The 27,377-nt window shown below is 33.7% G+C and overlaps 1 protein-coding gene across 6 annotated transcripts in view; it reads left to right on the plus strand.

The window, feature by feature from the left end:
- The window catches only part of ATP11A (ATPase phospholipid transporting 11A), a 214,640-nt gene that overhangs the window by 109,533 nt on the left and 77,730 nt on the right, over positions 1 to 27,377 (plus strand). For all 6 annotated transcript variants that reach the window (XM_074299560.1, XM_074299563.1, XM_074299559.1 and 3 more), the window contains exons 2-4: positions 7,633 to 7,755; positions 17,495 to 17,584; positions 18,526 to 18,606. In XM_074299560.1, coding sequence (XP_074155661.1) covers positions 7,633 to 7,755; positions 17,495 to 17,584; positions 18,526 to 18,606 — 294 coding nt within the window. The remainder of the gene's footprint in view (positions 1 to 7,632; positions 7,756 to 17,494; positions 17,585 to 18,525; positions 18,607 to 27,377) is intronic.

Below are 27,377 nucleotides of genomic sequence, written 5' to 3' on the forward strand. Positions count from 1 at the left end.
TGCAATGACCAAGTAGGGCTTGCCTGGAGAGAACCAGAGTGATTTGGGTTATTGGTCCTAACCAGTGAGCCCCAAGATACCTTGAAAGGTTTCAGTGATCAAAATTTACATTCCTTTTGGGAGAGCACTTGCTGGTAAGGGTATGCTACCCTATGTGGACAGAAGGAAGGAAAGGAAGGGAAAAAAGGAAGAAAAGAGCTGTTGTTGTCCCACTGGTCAATTCTAGTTGAGTCCCCAGTAGGGCAGCTCCTATTACTACTCACAGGACAAACATTTCTGTTTGTTGTCATTTCTGACAACCATTAGGAATATCATATGGTCCCCCTACTCCATTATTGCCACAAAAGAAAAAGGCCAGCATTAGCTGATATTATGCTCCATCAAGTTCCCTATTACAAAATTCTAACCCATAGCATTTCAAAGGCAGTCTTCTAGTGATATTTCTAGTTTGAGTATGCTTTTTAAAAAATTATTAGATAGAGAATCTCAAATTCTATTTAAAGAAATTCATCATATATTCATGGTCCTGTTCTCAGATGCTAGGAAATAGTAGGGATTAATTTTTAACTAAATACTTTTACACACACTTTGAAAGCCTTACTTTGAGTATCTTTTGAAATGGAATGTACCTTAGTACTTAAATGGATAGGAGTTTAGTAATATTTGAAAAAAAACTTGCTTCTGAAGTTAAACAGTTTATTGGCACTGACCTCTATTAGAACATACCAGATTATAGTCTTTCCTTAACAAATATCATGTGTTACCTAGTTCCCTCTGCCCAAAAGCACAAAGATTTACAAGAAGTGGTACAACCAGACCTGTGTATCTAAAATTGATTTTTTCCCTCAATGAATCCATGAACCAACAGTAATTTAAAAAATGAGTTCCAATATTGGTTTTCAGACAGCTATATTCTGTAGTTTCATTCAGAGCTATAGTGATTTGCCACTGTTTTTTCTTTTTTTGGCTCTCGTTTCCTCATTTATATGCTGTTTGAGCTTTAATTTATGGGGATGGTGATTGAATTGAAAACAGTTTTTTTCTTTATTCATATTGTCTATACATTATGAGGAAGTCCTGGGAAAATAAAATGGGAGGAAAATTCATAAAGAGGATCTCATGTCATGGAGTTCATCTGGTTTGACCCTGAACCATGCGTGACTCTGGCATTCCTGACACATAGCCATCCGACCTTTTGTTGGAGTATCTACAGTGATGAAAAGCCCACTGCTTCTTGAAACATGCCATTACTCTTTTGGTCTGCTGTAATTTTTAGGAAATTTGATCAGCCTGGCATCAGTTAGTCATTACTAGGGAACTTATGCTTTTGTTTCTAAGGGTTGAAAAATCAGTCCTCTAAGAGAAATGGCAATTTTCCTATTGAGCCCAATTTACTAAAGATAGGTAGTTTATATTTTGCTCAAACCATTGAAGCTCTTATTATTTTCCAAAGTTCCAGCAATTAGTGTGGAAGAGGAAAAAAGAAATATCCCATTATTTCCTCAAGAAGTAGATTCTTTCACTGAATGAGGTTCCCATGGTATCACTATGTAATCATAGTGAACAAAAATGATTTTGTAATTTGGGAAAAAGAAAATTTACCTCTGAAAATTAAGAAATTACATAACCATTTTTATTTTTTGAAAGTTTTTCTGTCCTTTACTATAAAATCCATTTGTGTTCAACTGGGAAGTGAATGTAAATTGTTAGCACTACTGTCTATCTACCCAGGTTACTTATACCTTCGGAAGCTAATAATTAATGTGCAACAAGAAAATGGTATTTACACACATATATTGTATCTAGGTTATATTGTAACACATGTAAAATGTATGGGATTACCTGTCATCGGGGGGAGGGAGTGGAGGGAGGGAGGGGATAATTTGGAAAAATGAATAAAAAAAATTAAAAAAAAATCCATTTGTGTTCAAAAAGAGAACATGAAAAACAATGTTCTAATTAAATAATTTCATTCTTTTTAAATAAAACTGATGTTTTAATTTTATTTAATATTTTATGTTGCCAATTACATATAAAAACAATTTTAATGTTTTTTTTTTCAACTTTAGAATTCCAAATTCTCTCCTTCCTTCTTTCCCTCACATTGAGAAGATAAGCAACTTGACATAGGTTATACATGTTTGTAATCATGCAAAACACATTTCCATATAAGTCATTCTGTGAAAAAAAAAGGTAGACCAAAAACCCCCAAGAAAAATAAAAAGTATTTTTCATTTGCATTTAGGCTTTACCAGTTCTTTTCCTGGAGGTGGACACCACCTTTTATCATAAGTTCTACAGAATTGTCTTTAATCATTGTATTGTTGAGAATAGCTAATTTATTCATAGTAGATCTTGATTCTATTGTATGTTTTGTATTACTGTTACTGTGTACAGTGTTCTCTTAGTTCTGCTCATTTCACTTTGCATCAGTTCATGCAAGTTGTTTCATGTTTTTCTGAGAGCATCCTGCTTATCATTTCTTAAAGCACAAAAGTATTCCATCATAATCCTATACAACAACTTTTTTGGCCATTCTCCAATCAATAGATGTCCCCTCAATTTCCAATTCTTTCCCACTGCCAAAAGAGCTGCTATAAATATTTTTATACACATAGATCTTTTCCTTTTTGTTTTTTATCTCTTTGATATACAGGTAGTGGTATTGCTTGGTCAGAGGGAGAGTATGTATGATTTTATAGTCCTTCGGGCATAGTTCCAAATTGCTCTCCAGAATCTCACCAGTAATACATTAGAGTTTTAATTTTCCCACATCTCCAACATTTGTCATTTTCCTTTTCTGTTATATTAGCCAATCTGACAAGTATAAGGTAGTAACTCAGATACTTAATATAGTTTTAACTCAAATGTTAAAGCATCCAAATCAGTAGTTTAAAATATATTAAAATGAGTGCCTGTATTTTCATCTTATTATCTAAAGTTATCAAACTGCTAGTTCCATGCTTAACTTTTAGCAATTATACTGTTCATTGCTTAAGGTTATTGACCGTGGAGTAATTTGGTTTGTATATATGCTTAATTGTTTAAGCTCTATCTTCATTGCCAAGTGTTACTTTTAAGTGTATGCTGAATTTAACACATTTATATATTAAACAACTCCAGCTACAGAATAAAATGAGGGTAGGATACAACTGATGCTGAAGAATTAGTTCATTAGTTGCAAACTCTACTGGAAAGTAATCCATCTGTCTATGTATTTAAATTGAGCATAAATTTCTTAACATATGCTGGCAAAATATTTGAGTTTATTCATAATGAATGTGTAACAATTTTTTTCACTTATAGTTACTAAAAGAACATTGAACTACACAGAGAGCTCTGTATACTCATAAGGTTAATATTATTCACCCTTGTTTTTCCATACTGATAATACTTAATACACTATTGGAGATAGGAGCAAAAGTTTGCTTTTATATTACACACAGGCAGAGATCTTTTTTTTTCTTAAACATCCACTATTTGTCCTTTTTGACAGGGCAAACTAGATTTTAAAAAAATCAGCTTCTCTATCTCTCTGTTCCTAGAAGAATAACTTAAAAGTGTTGAGATAGTTTGACCCCAAATAATGTCCCCAATAGCTGAAATATAGAGTTTTTCAAAAAGGGTTAGAAATTTGGAAATCACAGTATTGGATTAATAGATTTAAGTACAAAGATTCATAGCATTTCAAAACAGGAAAGATAAAAGGTCATATCTGATCATTGAATTTTACAGGAGAAAGTTAAGATCCCAAAATTACAGGACATAGTTAGATCCCTAAGGCTGGGATATAAGTCTCCTAACTTCTAATATTCTTTACACACTACCTTTCTATAGATATCTTTAAGGCAGGTATAAAAACTTCACATAATCACTTTGTTATGCCATGTATTCTATGGGAACTTACTGCATTTAATCTATTCTCTTCTCAACTTGTTGGCACATAAGTATTTTTGGTAGCTCTTGAACTTATTGGTAATTGTACTCCCATATCATACTACCTCACAGTTTATCCCACACTTTCTCAGCAAGTGTGACTCTTGATTGTGTCCTGCTTCCATAAATTCTCAATCGTCAATCTACCCATTCTGGGGTGAGGCTTCCCTTTATATCTTTTAACATTCAGTGATAGTGAATGCCTGCAAGCATCCTCTCTCTTGTTTTCATTACATAATCGATCCATCTCCTTTTATGATTATATATTCCTGTAGCCACTTTTAAATAGCTTTTTATTTTCAAGATACCTGCAAAGATAATTTTCAATATTCACCCTTACAAAACCTTGTGTTCCAAATTTTTCTCCTTCCTCAGCCCCACCCTTTCCCCTAGATACCAAGACATATTCTTCTATACATATTTCCACATTTATCATGCTGCACAAAAAAAAAAAAAAGAAAAAAAATTAGCTCAAAAAGGAAAAAAAATGAGAAAGAAAAAAAGCAGGCAAATAACAAAAAAAAGGTGAAAAAATTATGTTATGATTCACATTTAGCTCCAGTTCTGGATGCAGATGGCTTTATCACAAGTCTATTGTAATTGGCCTGAATCACCTCATTGTCTGTCAGACCTGATCATCACATAATCTTGTTGTTGAAATGTATAATGATCTCTTGGTTCTACTTACTTCACTTAGCATCAGTTCATGTAAGTCTCTTCAGGCCTTTCTGAAATCCTCCTCCTGATCATTTCTTAAGGTAGAAAAGTTTTAAGTGATATTATTACTGCACTAAAATACAATTCTTTTTTTCTTGCTAAAGCAGTACTTTTTGGTTTACATATCCTAATGCTAACAGCTGAAGAATTCAAGTTGAAATGTATCTTAACTCATGTTCTCCTAAAACTGTTTCAGTCTATTGAGCTTACAACTATTAATAGAAACACATAATATATAGCTTTGTTTATGGTTCTTTGGCTGTAACTTTTAGTGGGTTATTAAGAATAGAGAAGAAAGAATAGACCTCATTGTTCAAAACCATGCTGGCATAGACTTCACCCTTTCTCCATTAGACAGGTGTTATTTCTTAAATGAAGTTTAACATCCTGTAACAACCTGTACATAAAAGGAATGATTTGTGTAAAGCACTCTTTGTGAGGTAATTTTGGTCCACATTCACACACAATACTACAAGTAGAAAAGAGCATTTCAGAACTCCCCATCTCATCTTCCTGTCATGTCCCTTCCTATTTGTAGTCTTTTATGGAATACTACATATACTGTGATCTTATTGTATATATCACAGGCTTTTGTATTCTAATAATACTTCAGGGGGAGACCCATTACTTTTTGAAGAGTGTATATAGCTTTTAGGCCATATGTATATTACACATAATCATATTCACTTTTAAAATTTCCTTAAAATTTCCCTCAATAAATATCATAGCTACAAAGGTAAGAAATTAGATTGGTGAATCCCTAAAAGCAAAGAAATGGAGATGTGAGAGATTAAACACACACACACACACACACACAAAAAAAAAAATGGTAGAGAGAGCAGCCTCAGACTTAGAAAGAAACAAGTTGAAGTTTTGCCTCTATACTTATTGGCTGTGTGACCTTGATTAAATCATTTAACCTCTTAGTATCAACTTCCCACCACTACCAAAAATATATTTTCCAATTTGCATTTAACAAATGTTTATTTGTCTTGAATTACATTCATCTAATCGATAAATATTTATTAGATTTCCTGTCATATAAAGACACTCTAATAGAAATTACAATGTGCAACTTTTAAGAAGCCTGTAGTCTAATAGTGGAGGTTAAGTTATATATGCATATTAAGTTATATATGCATATATATATATATGGACTAATAAGCAAGTCATAAGACATGCTGATAAAATAATTGTCCAAACACACAGAAATACTCTCTGATTTGTCACCAGAGCCAGCTTGTGTTAAGTTTCATGGTGTAACAGGATTTTGAAGGCAAAAAGGAAATATTAGTCTCAATTTTTCACATTATAAATGGTTGTTTCCACTTTTGCTTCCATCTCTCTCTCCATCTTTTTCTCTTTCACTGCCAGATAAAAGTCCTTATGCATGAATCTATTAATGTCAGTCTTTTTCAAAACTTCATTGAGAAACCCTGTTGTTTATGGAATGAAGTCCCAACTGTTAAGCCATTTCTAGACTACACTTGCCAAGTTCTATATACTAGTCAAATTAGATTCCTTGTTGACTACTTGTCCCATGAACAGTCAAATTATTTCCCATCTCTGCACTACTTCTATTTAAGATTAACATCTCCTCCTCATTCTTTAATTGCTCCAATATCTCCTCCTCAAGATAGATATCCCTGTATATCTTTTAATGCTCAGTCTAGATGACCTTTCCTTTCTCAGAATACACATAACCTTGTTTATAATATTCTATAGATTGTGTTATGACTAGATGATCTCTAGGATCTCTTCCAACTTTAACAGTCAATGCTTTTATTTTTGTAAGCTCTGGAAGAGGAAATGGCAAACCACTCCAATATCTTTGTCAAGAGAACCTCCAAAAGGGTCACAAAGTAGGACCCAAGTCAGCAACAAGATTTAGCTTTTGTACTGTATATTTGCATATGCATAATAAGCACTTGGCTAATATTTGTTTTTTGCTTAAGGATTATAGTTCTTTCTTAAGAATTAATCAACAATTGTAGGTACCATTATACAGGTCAAAAGCTAATTTTTTAACCAAAGTTTTTTTTTCATTGAAATTAATTCTCTACCTTCTTCTGTATTGGACATTCAGATCCTACTGGGATAGGGAATCTGTGAGTTTTTTATTTTGTTGTGATTAAATTTGAGAGGAGCAGAATAATTTCTAGTTTATTCATGAAAATCAAAAGATAGCATGGTTAATGGAAACTAACAATAATAATTTTAACCAATGACTTCACCATTATTTTCTAAGACTTTTATCAGAAATTCATAGAATGTTAGGACTGGGATGATAATCTAGTTTTACAGAGTGACTATAATCTATTTTTTGTTTTGTTTGATAATTTTTATTCATTTATTTAGCATTTTATTTTCCCCCAGCCACATGTAAAAGCAGTTTTTAACATTCATTTTTAAAGCAAGTCTTAATATTTTGTTACTGTATTCCATTTTAAAAGAAATTGATTCTTTCAGATATATGTAATAAAATAATAGTGCCCTACTTGTTTATGAGGAAACTGAATTGTCAACTGTGAAAAGAAGTTTTGACTATTTACTCTTATATATTTGTCTTTTTCCATGTCTCATTGAAGAAGTCAGTTATTTGAAGAACCTAACCCTTAAAAAAAAATTATTTAGGTATTTTATCTTTTCCCCAGTTAATATGTAAAAACAATTTTTAACATTCATTTTTAAACTTTGAGTTACAGATTCTCTCCCCAAAGAAGCTAAATTTTGATTACTGGGTAATAATTAAAGGTAGTTCTCATATTAGGGATTTCAAGGATTACATCTCAACCAGCTGCTTTTTCTCCTTCTCTTCCACTTTTGGGTGGGTACTTAAGTGAACAGATTGATATCTCTCTGCCAATGTCCCAATCAACCAAAAACATTACAACTATCATTGGACTTACCTGTTTTACTTTTCGTACTTATATTTTGAATAAACTGTGTTGATGTTTGATGTTTGTTCTTATTTAACAGTGTGCTGGAGAAGAGAATTGGGTTGATAATCGGACCATCTATGTCGGACACAAAGAGCCCCCTCCAGGTGCTGAAGCATACATTCCACAGAAATATCCAGATAATAGAATAGTCTCTTCCAAAGTAAGTTTTGCTGTTAACAAGTACATATTATTTTTGAACTTATTTTTTCAATTAACAAACATTAGTTTTCTCTGTTCCATCTCTTTTCCCAAAAATTCCCTCTAAAAGTGAAAAGAAGAAGATCCTTGTAACAAATATGTGGTCAAGCAAAAAAATTCCCATATTGGCTGTGTCCAAAAATACATTTTGTGCCTTAATTCCTTCACTCTCTCTATTAGAAAGTGGATAGCATGTTTCATTGGTGGTAAAATAATTTATAACTAATTTGATTTGGCAACTTTACAATAAAGGTGAATGCTAAGATGAACAATAGATACTATCTGTGGAATAGAGAACTCAATAATGAGTATTTATGAGAATTAATTTTTTTCCTCTCGCTCTTCAAGATAATACATTTGTTGAAACTATTTTGTGACAGACATTTTCTTTACAATGTATAATTAATATTTTATAACCATCGGATTGAGGTAAAGATTGGAGTGTGGACATTGTTGGCCCTATGGAGGGAAAAGTAGCTTTCAAAGATATAGGATTGGAATGATTCCCAAACTTTGACACTGATTCAGTTTCTTGAACCTATTTGCTCTTTATATATCTTTCCTATCTGACATGTCCAGAAGCATTGGCTCCTCATTTTCCCTATTTCTCCCAAATACCCATTTATTCCCATTTTGTCTCAGTACTTTGAGGTTGAATTTTTGGGGATTCAGATTTCCAAACAAGCAAAGTGGTAAGTAATAATAAAAACAGTAAATCTTTAGCGTATTTTAAATCACAGCAAGAAATGTGCTTTAACCTGAAGCCTCCATGAGGAAAATAAGGAAGACAGTGTGTGTGTGAGAGACAAAGAGACACCTATATTAAAGTCTCTGAATTCAGTTGGATCTCTGGAAGATTAGAATACAAATGTGTCTCGGCCCAAAAGAAGAGAAGGACTCATCAGCATCAGTTTTTATTCTAGGTTCCTACTACTTTTCCCAGTTAGATATGCAAGACCACAGAAGAAAGCCAAATGCCTTATTAAAAGAATTGGATTTGGCTCAGGAGATTCTGATTAGTTTCTCTGTTATTGTAGGCAGGTGTCAGTTATAAAATTGACCATTTCTGGAAGAGAAGAAGAATGGTAAGATGGAAGGAATGTCCATAATAGAGTACTAAATGGAAGATCTAGCCATGTCTAGAATAGAGATAACCATTTTAGAAGGGCTAGCTAGTTCAGTGCACCAGCGTGTTATTAGAATCAAAGACTTTTCTCATTGATCCATGCATGGAGAAGTCTTTGGGAACTCTTTAGTACTAGAGGATCCCAGTGATTTCTTTGATATACACTTCAACTGCACTAGGGAACATTATAAAAATAGGACTTTGTCACAAAGAACTGTTTAAGTTGCCAGGGGAATTTTAAGAAAGATCTATAGATTTTATCAAGTTAATTTTATCAGAAAACTCAAGAACAGGAACTAATAATTTGAAAGTCTTTGTACTTTTAGAAAAGATAGACTGATTAAATATTCAGACTTTTAGAGAATGTGTAGTGTCCTTGACTCCTAAGAGTTTTTTCACTTGAGAGGGGTTAAGGAGTGGGGCAGAGTACACAAAGGACTCTTATCTCTGTTTTAGATTCAGAAATGGAATTATGATCCCAATTCAAGGGTACTTTGAATGGTACAATGGAACATTCAAATGAATGATGGGCTGCAATTTTAAAAATTATACAGATAATCTTGTTCATGCCAGGAAAGCCCTTGGAAAGATTAAAAACTGGATGTTTGGGTGCTAAAGAAGCTTTTGTTTATTGCCTAAGTTTTCCTTTTGCTAAATAAATCAAGAATTTTTAATAAGATAACTCTTTTTATGAAGGAATTCACAGTAGGATTGCTTTGAATAGTAAGAACTTTAAATCCTCTTGAAAAGAGATTATTTGATTTTTTAAAAAGTTTTATTGATTTTTTTTAAACACACTCATTTCTCACTAATTTTATAACCCTCTGTCTATCAGTTGAAGTCCTTCTCTTCAATAGATATTTATTAAGTATCTTCTATATACATTAGGCACCAGGAGACATGTGTGTGTATGTCAATAGATGTCTATAGATGAGAGACTGGGAAAGGTGGAAGGGAGAATTGTTTAAAGACCCTGGACTGCCTAACCCACAAAAATTATAGAATTTTATAGAATTGGAGCTAGAAGGAATCATAGATATTGCTTACAGATGAAGAAATTTAAGGTTACCCAGTTGTTATCACAGTTGTCCCAAGTCCTAAGACCAGGCCTCAGATGGCTATGTAGTGGTGATGAGGTTTAGAATTGGGGTAACTAAATGAAATTAGGGTTGAGGTCTCATGGTTAGGATTAAGGGTATAGGGAGTCAAATAGAGCTCTCCTGCAACCCCTTTAGATTCAGGGCAAGGATATAGAGTTAAATTAGGTCTAGTGATGGTACAAGAGTCCCTTGTAAAGGAATTTTCAGACCCAAAAACCTCGATTGATAAAGGAGGTTTATTTTGGGGTTTGGAAGTAAAGTTAAAGTTTAAGTAGTAAAAGATGAAGGTAATAAGTAATAAAAGAGCACCGGAAATAAGATTCCAGTGGACAGAAATCCTTGGTATGCCAGGTGTAAGGCTGCCATATTAGGAACCTCTGCAAAGAGAAGGCTCCAGTTTGGCTCTTTTATAATGAGAGATTTAGCTAAAGGGGCCTGTGGATGGTGTCCCAAGTTGGCTCAGATCTGGGTGGGAGTTGTAGGAGCCCAGATCTCCTATTGGAATTCAAAGGGGTGCTTTTGACAGGATTTGTGAATCAGAGGTTCTAGCTTCTTGAATTGATAATGCATCAGCTAGGAGGGGCTGGGAATCAGAAAGGAATAAATCAATCTGAAAGGATTAGTTTCTTAAAGGGAGCACAACCCACATCAGTGGGGCCTGCATCTCTATTGCTTTACACTTAGCCCAAGAAACATTCCTTGAAAGATTTTCATGGAATTCAGAATTCTACTTTCTTCTCTCTCCATTTGCTTCTACCCCCTTGAACTTTTTTTTTTCCAGAAGCTTTTTTTTTTTTTTTTTTTTTTTAAGTATGGACAGATTCAGGAGACATTGAAAACTGTATGTCTCATGATGTATATGATTTGAAGAATCAGAGGTATCCTAGCATAGATAGTATGATGGTTGTCCCTAAAGTCAGGAAGAATGGTTCAAAGTTCATTTCAGATATATACTGGTTTTGTAATTTTGGACAAGTCATTGAACTGCTTAGAGTGTCTCTCAAACAGTTCTCTAAGATGATATAACAGAAAAGTTGAGGATCCTTATTGGTATTGCGAGATTCTTTGGTGGGATCTTCTTACACCAAATGAACAAAATTAATTTTGAAGTATATATCTCAAATATATATATAATAAAATATCAGACTGAGCCTTTATTGGAAAACATGTCCTTTTCTTGGTTCTGAAAATTCTTTTTAAATCATTCCTTATGAATCACATGTATTGACAAGTAGTAACTGTTTTTAATTTTTTTTGAATTTGAAAATTGAAATTTTTCTTCACAAATGAGAAAAAAACCATAGTCATATCTGAATTTATTCTCTCTGTAAATAAAGTCGTGATCAGGATATTTTTAGGAATATTAGATCTGTTTACAAATAAATAATTGTTGGGGGTTTGGGTTTTTTTAGCTGCTATTGATAAATATTGCTTTTTGGTAGCCCTCCAGTCTCAATACCATTCAATTATAGTTGTCAATAAGTCAATAAATCTATTAATGTCAAACATTGTCATAAAGTCTAAGGATATGAAGAAAGCAAAAGACAGACCCTGTACTTAAGGAATTCACAGTCTAATGAGAAAGACAACATGCAAACAATTATTGTAAAAGGTGGAATTTTGAGAGAGACAGAGAGAGAGAGACAGAGAGAGACAGAGAAGAGAGAGAAAGAGGAAGGAAAAACAGAAAAGATAGGGGGAGCTTGTGAAGGAGTTTGAATGGTTTTACGTTTTAATCTGAGGATGATCCTGAAGAAGCTATGGAGTTTATTGGACGTGGAGGTGACATAATCAGACTTGTGCCTTAGGGTGATCCACTTTGGCAGCTGAGTGCAAGACCTGCGGTGGGGAGAAACTTGTGGCCGAGAGAGCAACCATCACATTATTGCATAATATCACCTGAGGTGGGGTGATGGAGTAAAAGGAGAGAGTGCTTAACTCTCTGAGTTCAAATCTGGCTTCAGATACTTAACAGCTGTGTAACTCTGGCCAAGTCACTTTACCTTGTTGCCTCAGTTTTCTCATCTATAAATTGAGTTGGAAAACTCATTTATCTTTGCCAAGAAAATTCCAAATGGAGTCACAAACAATCTGACAAAACTAAAAATAACTGAACACCAACAGTGTGTGTGTGTGTGTGTGTGTGTGTGTTTGTGAGAGATAGAGAGAGGATCAATAATGGCTCAAAGGTAGATCAAATTATGCTATTCTGGATATCTTTGTTTATAAACTACACTCCAATTAAATTATGTAATACTCGAGATTTGATTTACACTGATAAAAGTGGGTCAGCTGTTCTAATACTATTGAATTTTTCTCATTGTCAGGATTAAAGATATAGATAATATATATGAAAGCACTTTGAGGGGGTGAGTTGTCTTTTTTTTAAACATTAAATCAAGGCAATATAGCAAGTGTGTCAACACACAATATAAAAATGCAGCAGACTTTTTTGATTTCTCTGCTTTATTATTATAAGAAAACCTATTTATGCCATTCTAATAGTTTGGACAACCTGAGATTTCAAATATTAACTACATTAAGGCATAAATTGTCAGTATTATAGCAGAAACAAGAAGAGAAAATATAATTATAGCTGTGTTGTTTAATGATAAATCGGACCATTTAAATTGTTCAGTTTAAAAAAAAAAAGTTTATGATTGGTCCTCTGTATTGTTTTGCTAATTCAGGTATTCGGAATAAAAGTCCTATGCCATTTTATATTTTGCTTATGCAACTTGACATGCATAAATAGTCACCTAATCTCAAATAAATTCAACAGATTCTTTTTTTTCCCTTCTTAATTTACCATAGAGAATTTAAATTTTTTTTCTTTTTTTGATCAGTTTAATATCAATGTCAAGATAATTGTGATCTTATCATTGTGGGTATTCTTTCCAACAGTGAATAGTGTAGCTCAGGTAGGCAGTAATAGATTATCTTTATGAATTACTGAGGCCAAAAAGTAAGTCATTCCTGTTGGCTAATATTTTAGTTACAAGCCTTACTTCCTAACTTAACTAGTCTGGTCCTGATACATTGCTGTCCTATGTTGAAGTCTTTCCTACTGAAGCAGAATCCAGGAGGCATTATATTTTCCTTTCCAGTGATCTGAATTAAGTTCCATATCTGGATTAGGCATCAAAATAGGATGTTTATTGCGATGGATCTTATTAACAATATCTATAGCAATTATGTAGTATTCCAGAATTTGTGGTTAGTTATCATGAAGATTCTGACTTAGCAGCATATTGAATTGTTTAAGTGGTGTCTGACTCTCGTGACCCCATTTGGGATTTTCTTGGCAAAGATAATGGAGTGGTTTGCGATTTTCTTCTCCAGCTCATTTTACAGATGAGGAAACTGCAGGCTTGCCCAGGCTACAGCTTGTAAAAGTCTCAGGCCAGATTTGAATTGGGGTTCTCCCGACTCCAAGACTCTATCCACTGGGCCACTTATCTTAGCAGCATATGGGATTCCTTTAGTACCTCCTTAGTGTGAGTTACCATTTTAATTTTTAAATACTATAGTGGATCACTACAAAAATGTAATTTGAGGTGTTCAGGAAATTCTAGAATAGGGTAACTTTATAAAAAAAAATAGATAGGATAACTAATAGAGCAATTTTCAAATAGGGAAACAGTGGTACTTCTGGCATAATTCAGCCAGTATATTCAAATATTTGCTTTTTTTTTTTGCCCTTGTTAGATACTGTATAATTTGTTTTAGAGATTTAAAATGTTCTGTTAACCAGAGGATAATAAATATGGAAGTTGGTAGAATATTCAAGAAGACTATATCGTTTCAGACTTTCTTTATTATCAAGGCATGACTAACAAATTTCTTAGCTAAATTTAGCTTATAATGAATTTTTTAAATTAACTAACAATTAATTAGCTTATAATATACTTCTTAGCTAAATAGAAGGGGTAAAAGTTGAGATTTTATTTATCAGTACACATCCACACACAAATATACACAGAGAGAAGAATATAAGTTGAGACATTAACATTTATATTTCCCCATGTGGTCTCTTAAAGCAGGAAACAGGATTTTTTTTTTTACTATGATTAATTTATGAGAAATTAATAGCTAAACAGAAAGGGAATATCCAACTTTTTTTTTTTTTTCAAAAGATCCACTAATAAGTGACTTGTTCAGGGTCACATAACTAGTAAGTCTCCTAGGTAGGACTTGAACTTGGGTCTTCCTGAGAAGAGCACCAACTCTGGTGCTCTTTAAACATTGTGTTACCCAGCACAGTATTTGTTTTCAGCTAAGTCCAAGAATGAAAGGGTCAGGTTTTACTATTATCAAGCCTTTGCACATTTTTCTCCTTGCATATGTCTTATTAAATGTTTCTAGCTATTTTTAATATAGATAAGAGATATTTGTATCTGTATATCTCAACTTGATACTTTTTCTCTCACTTATTTCATGTCTTATTTTTCTTGTCAAGTTTAATACTTTAACTTATAACTTGATTTCAGTAAAGTATTCCTTTATATTGCAAATAAAGTTTCAGGAGATTTTAAGAAAGAGAAATCAGCGACAAATGCTTATCATTCTATGAAAAACAAAAAAGACCAGGGAAATATTTTTTGGTTTACTTGCTTGCAGTCACTGTTTTTTACTTCAATTTTCTAATTATGAACATCACAGCTTCAGCAATCATGGATATTGAAATATGCAAGGAAGGGAGAATTATATATGAAATTGAGAATTTCTGTTATATACCAAATTTTAAAGTCTATATTAAATCTGATCCCATAGTCATCAGTCTGTCTTGATCTGGTTAGAAGGGACATTCCTATAAAATATAGACAACACTTACAATCTCAAGGTCACAATAGATTTCAAAGTAAATTTTGAAGCTTTTATTTTTCTTTAATTTCCAATAAAACATCAGTAACAGAGGACTGTAATGGCTGAAAAACAATGAGAGGAGAATGAGCAATTGTACATGGCCCTCTCTCTCCTCTGAGGAGCCTTCCATTTAAGTAGGGACCCCTGGGCCTGGAAGGGGGCCTAGCAGCTCACTAGCTTGCTGGTGTCTCTATAGAAAACCTAGGCAAAGTCTTAGAGCTCAATTGGTAGAGGAGTCGGACTTCCACCAGCTTTATTTGAAATAATCAGAAAAGATGTAGAATTAAAATTGAACTTCTATTTGAAAAACATTTGCATCCTCAAAGCTTAATCTTGGATCATTATCTTACTCATTCTCTTATGTATTTAGTGAATGTCTACCTTCTCTCTGCCCAAGTGCTGTCCAATGGGGTAAATAACACTAATATAAATTAAATAACTGTAGGATGTCAAGATAGTTTACAGTGAGTTCTTTTTGTGCAATGTATTTCTAAAGTATAGGCAAGGGGAAAATCAATATGGAGAGATCTTGGGGAGGCCTTCATTATGGAATTGAAACTTTGAAAGCAGCTTGGATGCACTGGGTAGTTTGATGTATAGTGAGGGGGCTGGATTTGAAGTTAGCAGACCTGAGTCATCCTAGCTGTGTTGTAGTGGGATTGGACAAGCTATGCTCCAAGTTTCTAAGGGTAATGGAGAATGACAACCATTTCACTGAACTTTTCTGGAAATATTGCTGAGTTGAACAACTGGAAACTGAAGGATAAAACATTTTTCACTATATATAAGTGATGATATTTATTTGAAAGCCAACAATCCTAAATATTGTCAGTGACTTATAGTCTTTATACTGGTTATGGATTTTACTTATATTTTAAAGTGACATTATTTGAGATTCTTGTGCAAATGCAAAAAATCCAATCCAAATAAACTTGAGTTTTATGATGGTTAAATATTAGGGAAAGTGTTATGTTACTTAGTTGGTAAAGAATTAAAGCAAAACATTGTTTTTTTCAAGATAAAAATCTCCACTATGATGTTCAGCAAATGGCTTTAAAAAAAAACAAAAAAAAAACCTATTATCAAAGTAAAATTTTTTAGGATAGTCTTTTGCTTTGAAAGTAAGAATTCAGTAAATATACAATTTATTAATTATATGGGAGCCAAATCATGTTTTTGAGTTATTCTGTTCTAGTTAAGGAATCTTTGATAAATTTTCAATAAAAAATTTATATAATATTCATTATTTGGAAATAGTTTTCAGAATAAGGTAAAAATCATGTGAAAGGCAATTTTTGTCTTGCTTTTTGAATTTCTCAAAATTATTTCTATCTATTCACAATATGATTTTAACAGTAGAAATAACTATTCCGTGTTCTGAGATTCTTAATTTTATAACTTTATAATTTATCATATTACTTAATTTCAAAATTATAGCTATTAGTTAACTGTAGAAATGTCCATCTTATTTTAGTCACCTTGAATTTGTTTCAGTTAGCTGGAATTTAACATTTCAAATTCTATAGTAAAGTATGGGAAATTTATCCTTTGAGCTCTCACACCCTGCCTCCTGTCATTCTTTATTGTTATGTCTTTTGTCTGTGCACACACACAACTTTTAGCTACTTGGGTGCAGTGTACATTTCATTTTTTATTTTTGTATTCTTTTTTTTTTTAACATAATAAACATTTAATTTTGAATTTCTGTTGTTCCATGAATTTCTACTTAAGTTCTCAACAAGTAGTTTTTCTATCATTTGAACAAATTGACCAAGCCTCAATGAGCCTCATTTAATTTTCAATTGACAGCTGTTGTATATCAGTTTAAGTGTTTTATACACTTAAATTTCACTTATTTCACTTACTCCATAAAACAAATTTGAGAGGCAAATAGTACAGATATTATTTTCTCTTGTACAAATGAGGAAACTGAGGCTTTGAGAGGATGAACCTAGCATACCATAACAAGGAGTAGAGCAAAATTTGATCAGAGGTCCTGCCCCTTCATCTGTCATTTCATGCTGCCTTTCATTAGGAACTTTATGTCCAGAAAGATAACTTTTAATTCTTAGTTGATGCTGTTTAGCAAACATCACCAAGTAATAGTACTTGAAGTGAAATGCTGTATGAAATATAAGATATTTTCAGTGGTCAGTCATGACTTCAGAAGGTTGATAGTGGAGGATGCCTCAATATAGAGAGGCAGAAAAGAAAGTCTTCATTTAAACATAACCATGGTCCTAGGTTGTTTTGCTTAACTTTATTTGTTAGAAGATAATGCCTCTGTGGATATGGTGAAGGAATCACTGAGAAGTGACAAAAATTTCTTTTTTTAAGCTCATCATTAAAATTTGAAAATTCCTTTTATTTTTTAGAATATTTTTAGTTTATTTTTCTCATTACATGTAAAAACAATTTAAACATCTTTTTTTAAAAATAATTTTGAGTTCCAAATTTCTTTTCTTGAAGAGGCAAGCAGTTGATATAGATTATATATGAGCAGTTATGCAAAACATAGTTCCACATTAGCCTCATTATAAAAAAGAACACAAACCAAAAAAGAAAATTTTAAGAACAAATATCTGATCGTATGCCATTTTTTTGTACAGTACACATTTTGGAACTTCATACCTAAGAATTTGTTTGAGCAGTTCCGAAGAATAGCCAATTTTTATTTTCTTATCATCTTTCTGGTACAGGTAAGTCCGTTTAAATTTTGGAGGAGGGGGGGTGAGGCATTAGGGTTAAATGACTTGCTTAAGGTCACACAACTAGTAAGTGTTAAGTGTCTGAGGTCACTGACTATATAGGGCCAGTGCTCTCTCCATTGTTCCACCTATCTGCTACATATTTACTTTTTATCACCAAATCAGTTATATCACATTGAATGATATACCCTCCACTAAGTGACTTATTGCTTACTTAATTAGAAAAAGGACTGTTTTTTAATCCATTATTATAAAAAATCAACTTCTTATTTAAATTTTTTCATTAATAAAAAGTACACCTAATATAAGATCCTGTCAAGCTAAACATATCCAATAAGTTTACTTTTGAATGATTATGTATCCCTTTTCTTCAGCAGGATCCAAGATAGTGTCTCTTATTTCTCTCTCCATTGGTCCTTGAACACTAAAGAGAGAAGCAAGAATTATTTGATTATGTATATAAATCCTGAAAAAACTAATCAATTCTCTGCTCTTATATGATTAGAATCTTTCAAAGCCAAAGTGATTTCAGGATTTCAAAACTATCTTACCTGGCTGATAGACTTCATACACCTGGAGTAAGGTCAAAAAAACCCGCTAATTTTCCTAAAGTACTTAGATGCCTTCAAAATATTTTCATTAACATAGTATTAGCTTTGAGATTTTCCCAAACTTGTATATTGTCCAATTGGTAACTATACTGTCTTGAGCAAATTACTTAACCTATCTTTCAGTTGCCTCATTTGAATAGTGAGAATAGTAATTATCCTACCAGTCTCTTAGAGATAGCATTAAAATAAAATGAGGACAAAACATTTAAAAATATATTGAAAAATAAAAAATAATTGCTATTATGATTTATATAGGACACTGATCAAGAATCAGTCAAGTTGGTATTTTAAATTAACTATCTAATTTTATTTTAATTGCAGTTGATTATTGATACACCCACAAGTCCAGTTACAAGTGGACTTCCTTTATTCTTTGTCATTGCTGTCACAGCTATCAAACAGGTAAGACTTTTATCCTCAAAATTAAGAAGAAATTGTTTCATTTTTTTCTGATATATATATATTTTGTTATTTTCCTTGGGAATGTTATTTGCCTTTCATTAAATCAGTTCAGTTTTCTGAATCATGGACTATTTTGTAAAGAATAATTTTATTAGATCCTGAATTATAGTTTCATGAAGATTGTCCTATTCCTTGACTTTAGTCAATGCTTTGTTTGACCACTGTTAGACCCAGGAAACACCATGAACATTTAGGCTTAGAAATGCAAGGTTGGTAAACTATGAGCTTATGAAACTTGATCTTACCCAGTTATAATAAGTTAATAAATTTTCATTATCAAAATGCCTTTGTAGTCCATAGGGAGAGGTCCTCCTTCTACTTAGTTACTTTGAATCTGCCCAGCAATAGTAATCAACTATAAGAGCAGAGGTCCAAGAGATCTGGTATACTGAGATACTCATCTCACAGTGTGCCCATCCTGGGGAGCTGCTACTGGCATGCCTCTATAAGCAAAACTGTCTGACTTGTATATTTTCAGGAGTTTATGTTCCTTCTCAGCATCTCCTCACTCCTGATCTTACAAGCTTGTGATAGATTTGTACTTGTGTTAAATTAAGAGAAGTTACTCAATTCATTGGCTATATTGATGACCTAGAGAATTACATTAGGAGGTTTTCCCCTTGACTATTGATCAAATAGGGATGCTCGGTGATCTTGAGTGGTTTTCTTGATGTCTTCTTTGCTCTACCCAATGTAAAATTGTTAATGATTTGCGTTCTATGCTGAAGTAGTGTGGAGGTGTCCCTTAAATTCTCCAAAGTTAAGTCTGAAGAGTCTGCATTCAGGCTAGAACTGCCCAGATAGAAAGGCATCTAGGATTGGATTGATGATGGACTGAAATTTAATGATTGAAAGTTTTGATTTCTTTGGAGTTGGCCAGACTTTGTATGAACAACTTAACATTCTTTTTGTGTCCTGGTGTGAAAAAAAATGTGACTGACTACTTACTAGTCATTGTATTGATTGGATACCACTTCCAAGGAGGTAGGATAAGATTAAAAAATTAAGTTTTGCCTAGATTAGGCTAAGAGACCTAACTTGACTTGGTCATCCTATATTGTGTTTAATCTAAAAAAATCAGATTGCAAGAATAAATCCCTAAAAAATCAGCTCTGACAGTCTCTCAACTTCACCAGACCCAATTCTATCTTAGCCTGACATCCAAGGCTTATTTTTCTAGTCACACTGATTAGCTTTTTTCCTGTTGACACTGAACTAACTCCTGGTGCCAAAGAGATTACATTTGCCAGGAGGTACCAGTGGAGAATATGATGGTGTTTTCTCTTTTTAAAATAAAGGGATCATAAAAGGAGAAACAGTTGATGAATAGAGAGCTGGTTATTGAGTTATGAAGAATCTGGGTTTAAATCCTAGCTCTGGCACATTCTACCTATGCAATGCTGGGCAAACCATTTTACTTAGTACTCCAGGCATCTCTCTATCTATATACATTGCAGAAAAAGGTACTAACCTGAATTTCTTCATACCGGACTTCCCTGTACTAATAAAATTCCAGGTCTGATCCTTTTTGCTATCCCTACCCCTCTAGTAACAGTCTACAGGTAAGTCCAAAGGGAGAATTTGCTCCATTATTAGCTACACTCTCTATTGAATTAAGTTTGTAAGTTACCTAAAGGACAATAGAAGGACCCTTGCATGGGAGATGTGACTGGGCTGCAACCTACCACTCCTTTTGTGGATCATGCAGGAAAAGTAGACTCAGGCAGAATAGGAAGAGAAGACTAGTTATGTTGGGAAGAATAATCACTGGATCATACCAGTCTCCACTGATGTGTGTGCATTGTCAAGAGCCATGGACGAAGGCTCCCAGCATGTGCAGATGCTCCATGGAGAATTCATGTGAGGACATGGGCAAGAGTCTCATAGGATAAAGTAAGGACAGGACCTATATCATTGGAGGGAAGTCCTCAAATCAATGAGCTCAGAAAGCCTTTATCATATCCTATCCTATCTGCATATTTAACACCCATCTTCATGGATCACTCCTCTTCATCTCTTCTTGTACTTAGTAGTATTTTTTTGTAAAGATAATGTTCAGTATGATCACTTTTAAAAGATTTTGAGTTCCAAATTTTCCTTCCTCCTTCACCTAGACAGAAAGCAATCTGATATAGGCTCTACCTGTACAAACATATTAAACATGTTTCCATATTAATCATGTTGCAAAAAAAGAATTGATTACAAAAGGAGAAAAGCCACAAGGAAGAAAAAAAATAGAAAAAAGATAAAAATAGTATGCTTCAGTCTGCATTCAGACTCCTTAATACTTTCTCTGGATATAAATAGCATTTTCCATCATAAGTCTTTTGGAATTGTCTTAGATCATTGCATTGCTGAGAAGAGCTAAGTCTATCATAGGTGATCATTCCACAATGTTGCTATTAGGATGTATGGTATTCTCCTGGTTCTTCACACTTCATTCATCATCAGGTCATGTAAGTCTTTCCAGTTTTTTCTGAAATCTGCCTGCTCATCATTTCTTATGACACAATAGTATTCTATTACATCCATATACCACAACTTGTCAGCTGTTCTTCAATTGATGGGCATCCCCCTCAAGTTGTAATTCTTTGCCACATGTGGTGCTTCTCAAAACTAGAAAATCTAAAATAATCGCACCCCATTTCTTTTCTCAAAGAATTGCTGCCTTCTAATGAAAGAAGGTACTTAGGTACTTGAAACCTGTGAAACATATGAAATTACATCAGTTTGCACAGCATATTTTCATTTGGGACACCTAGATAATTTGTAAGATGACAGCTTCTAAAAGCTGTTATGGTGAGGCTTTTCTGATAGACACCTTTTCCTTAAAACATCATTCTTTAAACACAAAACAATAATTTAAGTAGCATAGTGATTAAGTAGTGGTAAGAAAATCTGTTCCGCATGACAGCATCATATTGTGCAATTAACAAGTGCCACAAAGCTGTCATATTCCAAGGCAGTTTACTTTCTAAGTAAAAAATGCAACTGAATCATATCCATGTTTTCTTCATTGTAATTCTAGTTATCTGGTAATTCAAGAAAATCTATTTTTTGCTTTTTAAACGATTAATTAAGGACTTTTATCTAATCAGATGCAATTTTAAGTTTTTTCTTTTGTTGTGGTGCTATGGTATGGTGGAAAGAACATTTTATTTGGAGTCTATCGTGTATTTGCCATTCTTTTTTAGCTTACAGTTTTTTTTATTATTATATATATATATATATATATATATATATATATATATATATATATATATATATATATATATTTTATAATATTATCCCTTGTATTCATTTTTCCAAATTACCCCCCCTCCCTCTATTCCCTCCCCCCGATGACAGTCAATCCCATACATTTTACATGTGTTACAATATAGTCTAGGTACAATACATGTGTGTGAATATCATTTTCTTGTTGCACAATAAACATTAGAATCCGAAGGTACATGTAACCTGGGCAGACAGATATTAGTGCTAACAATTTTCATTCACTTCCCAGTGTTTCTTCTCTGGGTGTAGCTATCTCTGTCCATCATTGATCAACTGGAAGTGAGTTGGATCTTCTTTATGTTGAAGATTTCCACTTCCATCAGAATACATCCCCATACAGTATTGTTGTTGAAGTGTACAGTGATCTTCTGGTTCTGCTCATTTCACTCAGCATCAGTTGATTTAAGTCTCTCCAGGCCTCTCTATATTCCTCCTGCTGGTCATTTCTTACCGAGCAATAATATTCCATAACCTTCATATACCACAATTTACCCAACCATTCTCCAATTGATGGACATCCATTCATCTTCCAGTTTCTAGCTACAACAAAAAGAGCTGCCACAAACATTTTGGCACATACAGGTCTCTTTCCGCTCTTTAGTATTTCTTTGGGATATAATCCCAGTAGTAGCGCTGCTGGGTCAAAGGGTATGCACAGCTTGATAACTTTTTGGGCATAATTCCAGATTGCTCTCCAGAATGGCTGGATTCTTTCACAACTCCACCAGCAATGTATTAGTGTCCCAATTTCCCCACATCCCCTCCAACATTTGTCATTATTTGTTCCTGTCATCTTAGCCAATCTGACAGGTGTGTAGTGGTATCTCAGAGTGGTCTTAATTTGCATTTCTCTGATCAGTAGTGATTTGGAACACTCTTTCATGTGAGTGGATATAGTTTCAATTTCTTCCTCTGAGAATTGTCTGTTCCTATCCTTTGACCATTTATCAATTGGAGAATGGTTCGGTTTCTTATAAATTATGGTCAGTTCTCTATATATTTTGGAAATGAGACCTTTGTCAGAACCTTTGTTTTTAAAAATATTTTCCCAATTTGTTACTTCCCTTCTAATCTTGTTTGCATTAGTATTATTTGTACAGAAACTTTTTAGTTTGATGTAATCAAAATCTTCTATTTTGTGATCAATAATGATCTCTAGTTCTCCTCTGGTCATAAATTCCTTCCTCCTCCACAAGTCTGAGAGGTAGATTATCCTCTGTTCCTCTAATCTATTTATTATCTCCCTCTTTATGCCTAAATCATGGACCCATTTTGATCTTATCTTGGTATATGGAGTTAAGTGTGGATCCATATCTAATTTCTGCCATACTAATTTCCAGTTTTCCCAACAGTTTTTTCCGAATAATGAATTTTTATCCCTAATGTTGGAATCTTTGGGTTTGTCAAAGATTAGATTGCTATAGATGTACCCTTTTTTGTCCTTTGTATCTAATCTGTTCCACTGATCTACCGGTCTATTTCTTAGCCAATACCAAATGGTTTTGGTGACTGCTGCTATATAATATAGCTTTAGATCAGGTACACTTAGACCACCTTCCTCTGAGTTTTTTTTCATTAGTTCCCTTGCAATTCTTGACCTTTTATTCTTCCATATGAATTTTGTTGTTATTTTTTCTAGGTCATTAAAATAGTTTCTTGGGAGTCTGATTGGTATAGCACTAAATAAATAGATTAGTTTGGGGAGTATTGTCATCTTTATTATATTCGCTCAGCCTATCCAAGAGCACTGAATGTCTTTCCAATTATTTAAATCTGATTTTATTTTTGTGGCAAGTGTTTTGTAATTTTTCTCATATAATTCCTGACTTTTCTTTGGTAGATGGATTCCCAAATATTTTATACTCTCAACATTTGTTTGGAATGGAATTTCTCTTTGTATCTCTTGCTGTTGCATTTTGTTAGTGATATATAAAAATGCCGAGGATTTATGTGGATTTATTTTGTATCCTGCCACTTTGCTGAAATTTTGAATTATTTCTAGTAGCTTTTTAGCAGAGTCTTTGGGGTTCTCTAAGTATACCATCATGTCATCTGCAAAAAGTGATAGTTTAATTTCCTCATTTCCTACTCTAATTCCTTGAATCTCTTAGCTTACAGTTTTATAGAGTTGCTTTGAGTACTGAAAGATTAGGTGATATGGTGTCAGAGATGAAACTTGAACTTGACTCCAATGCTCCTTCTTTTTGTCCACTGCTTCAGACTGCCTCTTAGATACATGGGAACTTGTTTTCTGACAGTCTCTATTATAACCTTAATAACTCTGTGCCTTATATGGAGAATCAGAATTTTGGTCATTCTACCCAGTAAAAATAGTGCCATTGAATGTTTATTGAACCAAATTGTAGTCACCTCTAGGATGCATTCTTCCATTGGGCTATTCCAGATTGATGCTTCTACTATGACACCAATATCCCAAGGAGAAAAAAGCAGGTTTGTTCTTTGCCAGTCATTGACAAATTTTTGACCACGGGAGGCCATGGAGATGATAGGTCTGGGGCTGGAAGCCCCCAGTTTCCTCTCAGTTTTTCCCCTTTATTTATAGTCAGGACAAGAAATATTTGTAACAGGTGGTATGGACAGGGGAACTGAAAGAAGATGTATGACAAGAGTGCAGTTGAGTCTCAAGGGATCTAATTATCTAAGTGATTATCATCCATTAACTGTGTCTCCAGCACAGTGGAGTCAAAGTCTCTAGCTTTCATCCCCCAGGATGCTCCCTGTCTCCTCAGCCACCTACATCTTGTACTTTTAGTCCTAAAATCCTGACAAGAGACACAATTCCACAAGGAATTGTTTTACCCATCTCTTTGTCTTCAGGTGAAATTGCTCACATAATTTCCCTTAAGAATAATTGTCTACCTTATGCTTAAATGTGTCTAAGAAAGGAAATCTAGCATCATTCCTTAGAGGAAAGTATATATTTAGGTACTAAAAATTATTGTTAGTCTTGATACTTTGAATGCTCAAAATTTATTATGTGGGGTTTTTTGTTTATTTCCTTGAAACCAAGTCTCTCCTTCTATTGGTGCATTTTAATATTTGGACAGGCTCCAGTTCTAAAGTGAGTATGTTGCAGGATTCCCCTTTGGGGGAAGGAGGAGAAGGTCCTACTTATGTTCTATTTAAACTGTCTGCCTCCGTATATCTTCTCTTCACATATCTAGTAACAAATGCAAGAGCTCCTTTTCCCTAACTCTACTCCTTGTTGTAACAAAAACCACAAGTGGCAGATTTTTCATTTTACATAGTCCTTAATTGTGTGTGTGTGTGTGTGTGTGTGTGTGTGTGTGTATGTGTTCGAATCTAAAGTTGCTAAATGCTAGAAAGATCTGCTAAACCAGATACTCTTCTAAACTTTTCTCTTTTTCTAAAGTTGAGAGAAACACATAGGTAATAAAAATAGTTGATTTGATGGGGAATATAATGGATTCTGGCACAGATGTGCTAATTTTGAGGTAATAGCAAGACATCCTGATGATACTGTTCACCAGATATAGTCAAAAATCACAGAACACTAAACTTATAATTGGGTCAGATCTCAGAGGTCACATGGCTCAGCACTTCCAATTCTTGATCCCCTGTATAGCACTACCATGTAATGCCTCTGCTTAAAGACTTCTAATGATATATCCCTAGTATGAGATTTATGTCAGGATTGAAAGAAAGATTAATGGGATAAAATTTTGGAAATAGAGAAGATGGAACCAAGGATTTAGGTGGAAAGCCTAGTTTTGGCAAGAGGGCCCCAAGTTCATCTTCTGAAACAAGAAAAATATGGAAGAAGATAGAAAAAGATAAGCAAGTTTAGAGATGTGGAGCCTCATTCTTCTCAGCAACATGAAACATTTGCAATGCTGAAATTTATAAATCAAAAGCTAAGAATGAATTATTAAATTTAGAAACTGCACCCACACCCACATATATATATATATATATATATATATATATATATATATATATATATATATATATATATATATATATATATATATATATATATATATATATATATATATATATATATATATATTAGTGTGAACTCCAATTTAAGCAAAAGGGATTAGACAAGAGACCAACCAGAAGACTTTTGTAGTAGCCTATGAATAAATTAATGAAGGTCTGTGTCAGTGTTGATTTGTATAACTAGAAAAGAGATATAAACAAGAGATGTTGGGAACATAAAAATGGCAGGATTTGAGAACAGATTGTATAGATGGAATAATTGAGAGTGAGAGTTAAAGATTACACTGTGGTTGGGCAATCAAGAGAATATTGTTACTCTTGATAGTAATAATTTGGAAATTCAGAAAATGGGAGGGTGAGGGGAGAAAGACAATGAATTCTGTTTTGGATTTGTTGAGTCTTGGGACTGGGGCAGCTGGGTGGTACAGTGGATAGAGTGCTGGCCCTGAAGTCAGGAGGACCTGACTTCAACCCTGGTCTCAGACATTTAATACTTAGCTATGTGACCCTGGACAAGTCACTTAACTCCAATTGCCTCAGCAAAAAAAAACAAAAACAAAAAAAAAACCCTGTTTCTAGGACATTCATTTTGAAATTTATAAAAGATAGCTGATGGTGTATGAGACAGATTAGGATTGGATCAATAGCCCTAATAGCCTGAGATTGAACTCATAAGTATAATAGTATATAGTAATAATACAGTAATAATAAACAGGATGATTATTGAACTCACAAGTGAAATAGTATGTAGGGAAGAGAACATCTGGTGATGCTCATCTGAAGTTAGTTTGTGTGGCCTAGATTTGTAGATCCAGAAAAGTAAATTGGAGAATGGTGAGAACCACAGAAAGAGCATTATTATTAGGAAAAACCTTTTTAAAAGGAGAGAATATCCAGAAGGAGGTGATAATACATCAAGGTTATAGAGATCAGAAAGGATAAAGTTGGGAGGGGAGGGTGAGGAAGGTCATTAAATTTTATATTTAAGAGATTATTGGTGGGGCAGCTAGATGGCGCAGTGGATAGAGCACCAGCCCTGAATTCAGGAGGACCTGAGTTCAAATGTGGTCTCAGACACTTAACACTTCCTGGCAGTGTGACCCTGGGCAAGTCACTTAACCCCAGCCTCGGGGGAAAGAAAGAAAGAAAGAAAGAGAGAGAGATTATTGGTGACTTGGGAGAGAGCAGTTAGATAATGAAATCAGAAGCCAGATTGCAAAGAGTTTAAAAGTGAATAAGAAGAGAGGAAGTGAGTGGAAGCAGTGACAGCTTTCTCAAGATTAGTCATATGAAGGAAAGAGAGACAGAGAACCATAGGTTTGTGAGGACAATCAGATCAAGAGAGAGAATTTTTAAGGATGCTGGGGACAATGAAAGTTGTAGAGACGTGGGTATATTTACAGGAAGAAGAAAAGCCCCCAAGTTACAAAAAAAGTTTAAAGTACATTGTA

Source organism: Sminthopsis crassicaudata, chromosome 3 (assembly GCF_048593235.1).
Source record: "Sminthopsis crassicaudata isolate SCR6 chromosome 3, ASM4859323v1, whole genome shotgun sequence".
Lineage (NCBI taxonomy): Eukaryota > Metazoa > Chordata > Mammalia > Dasyuromorphia > Dasyuridae > Sminthopsis > Sminthopsis crassicaudata.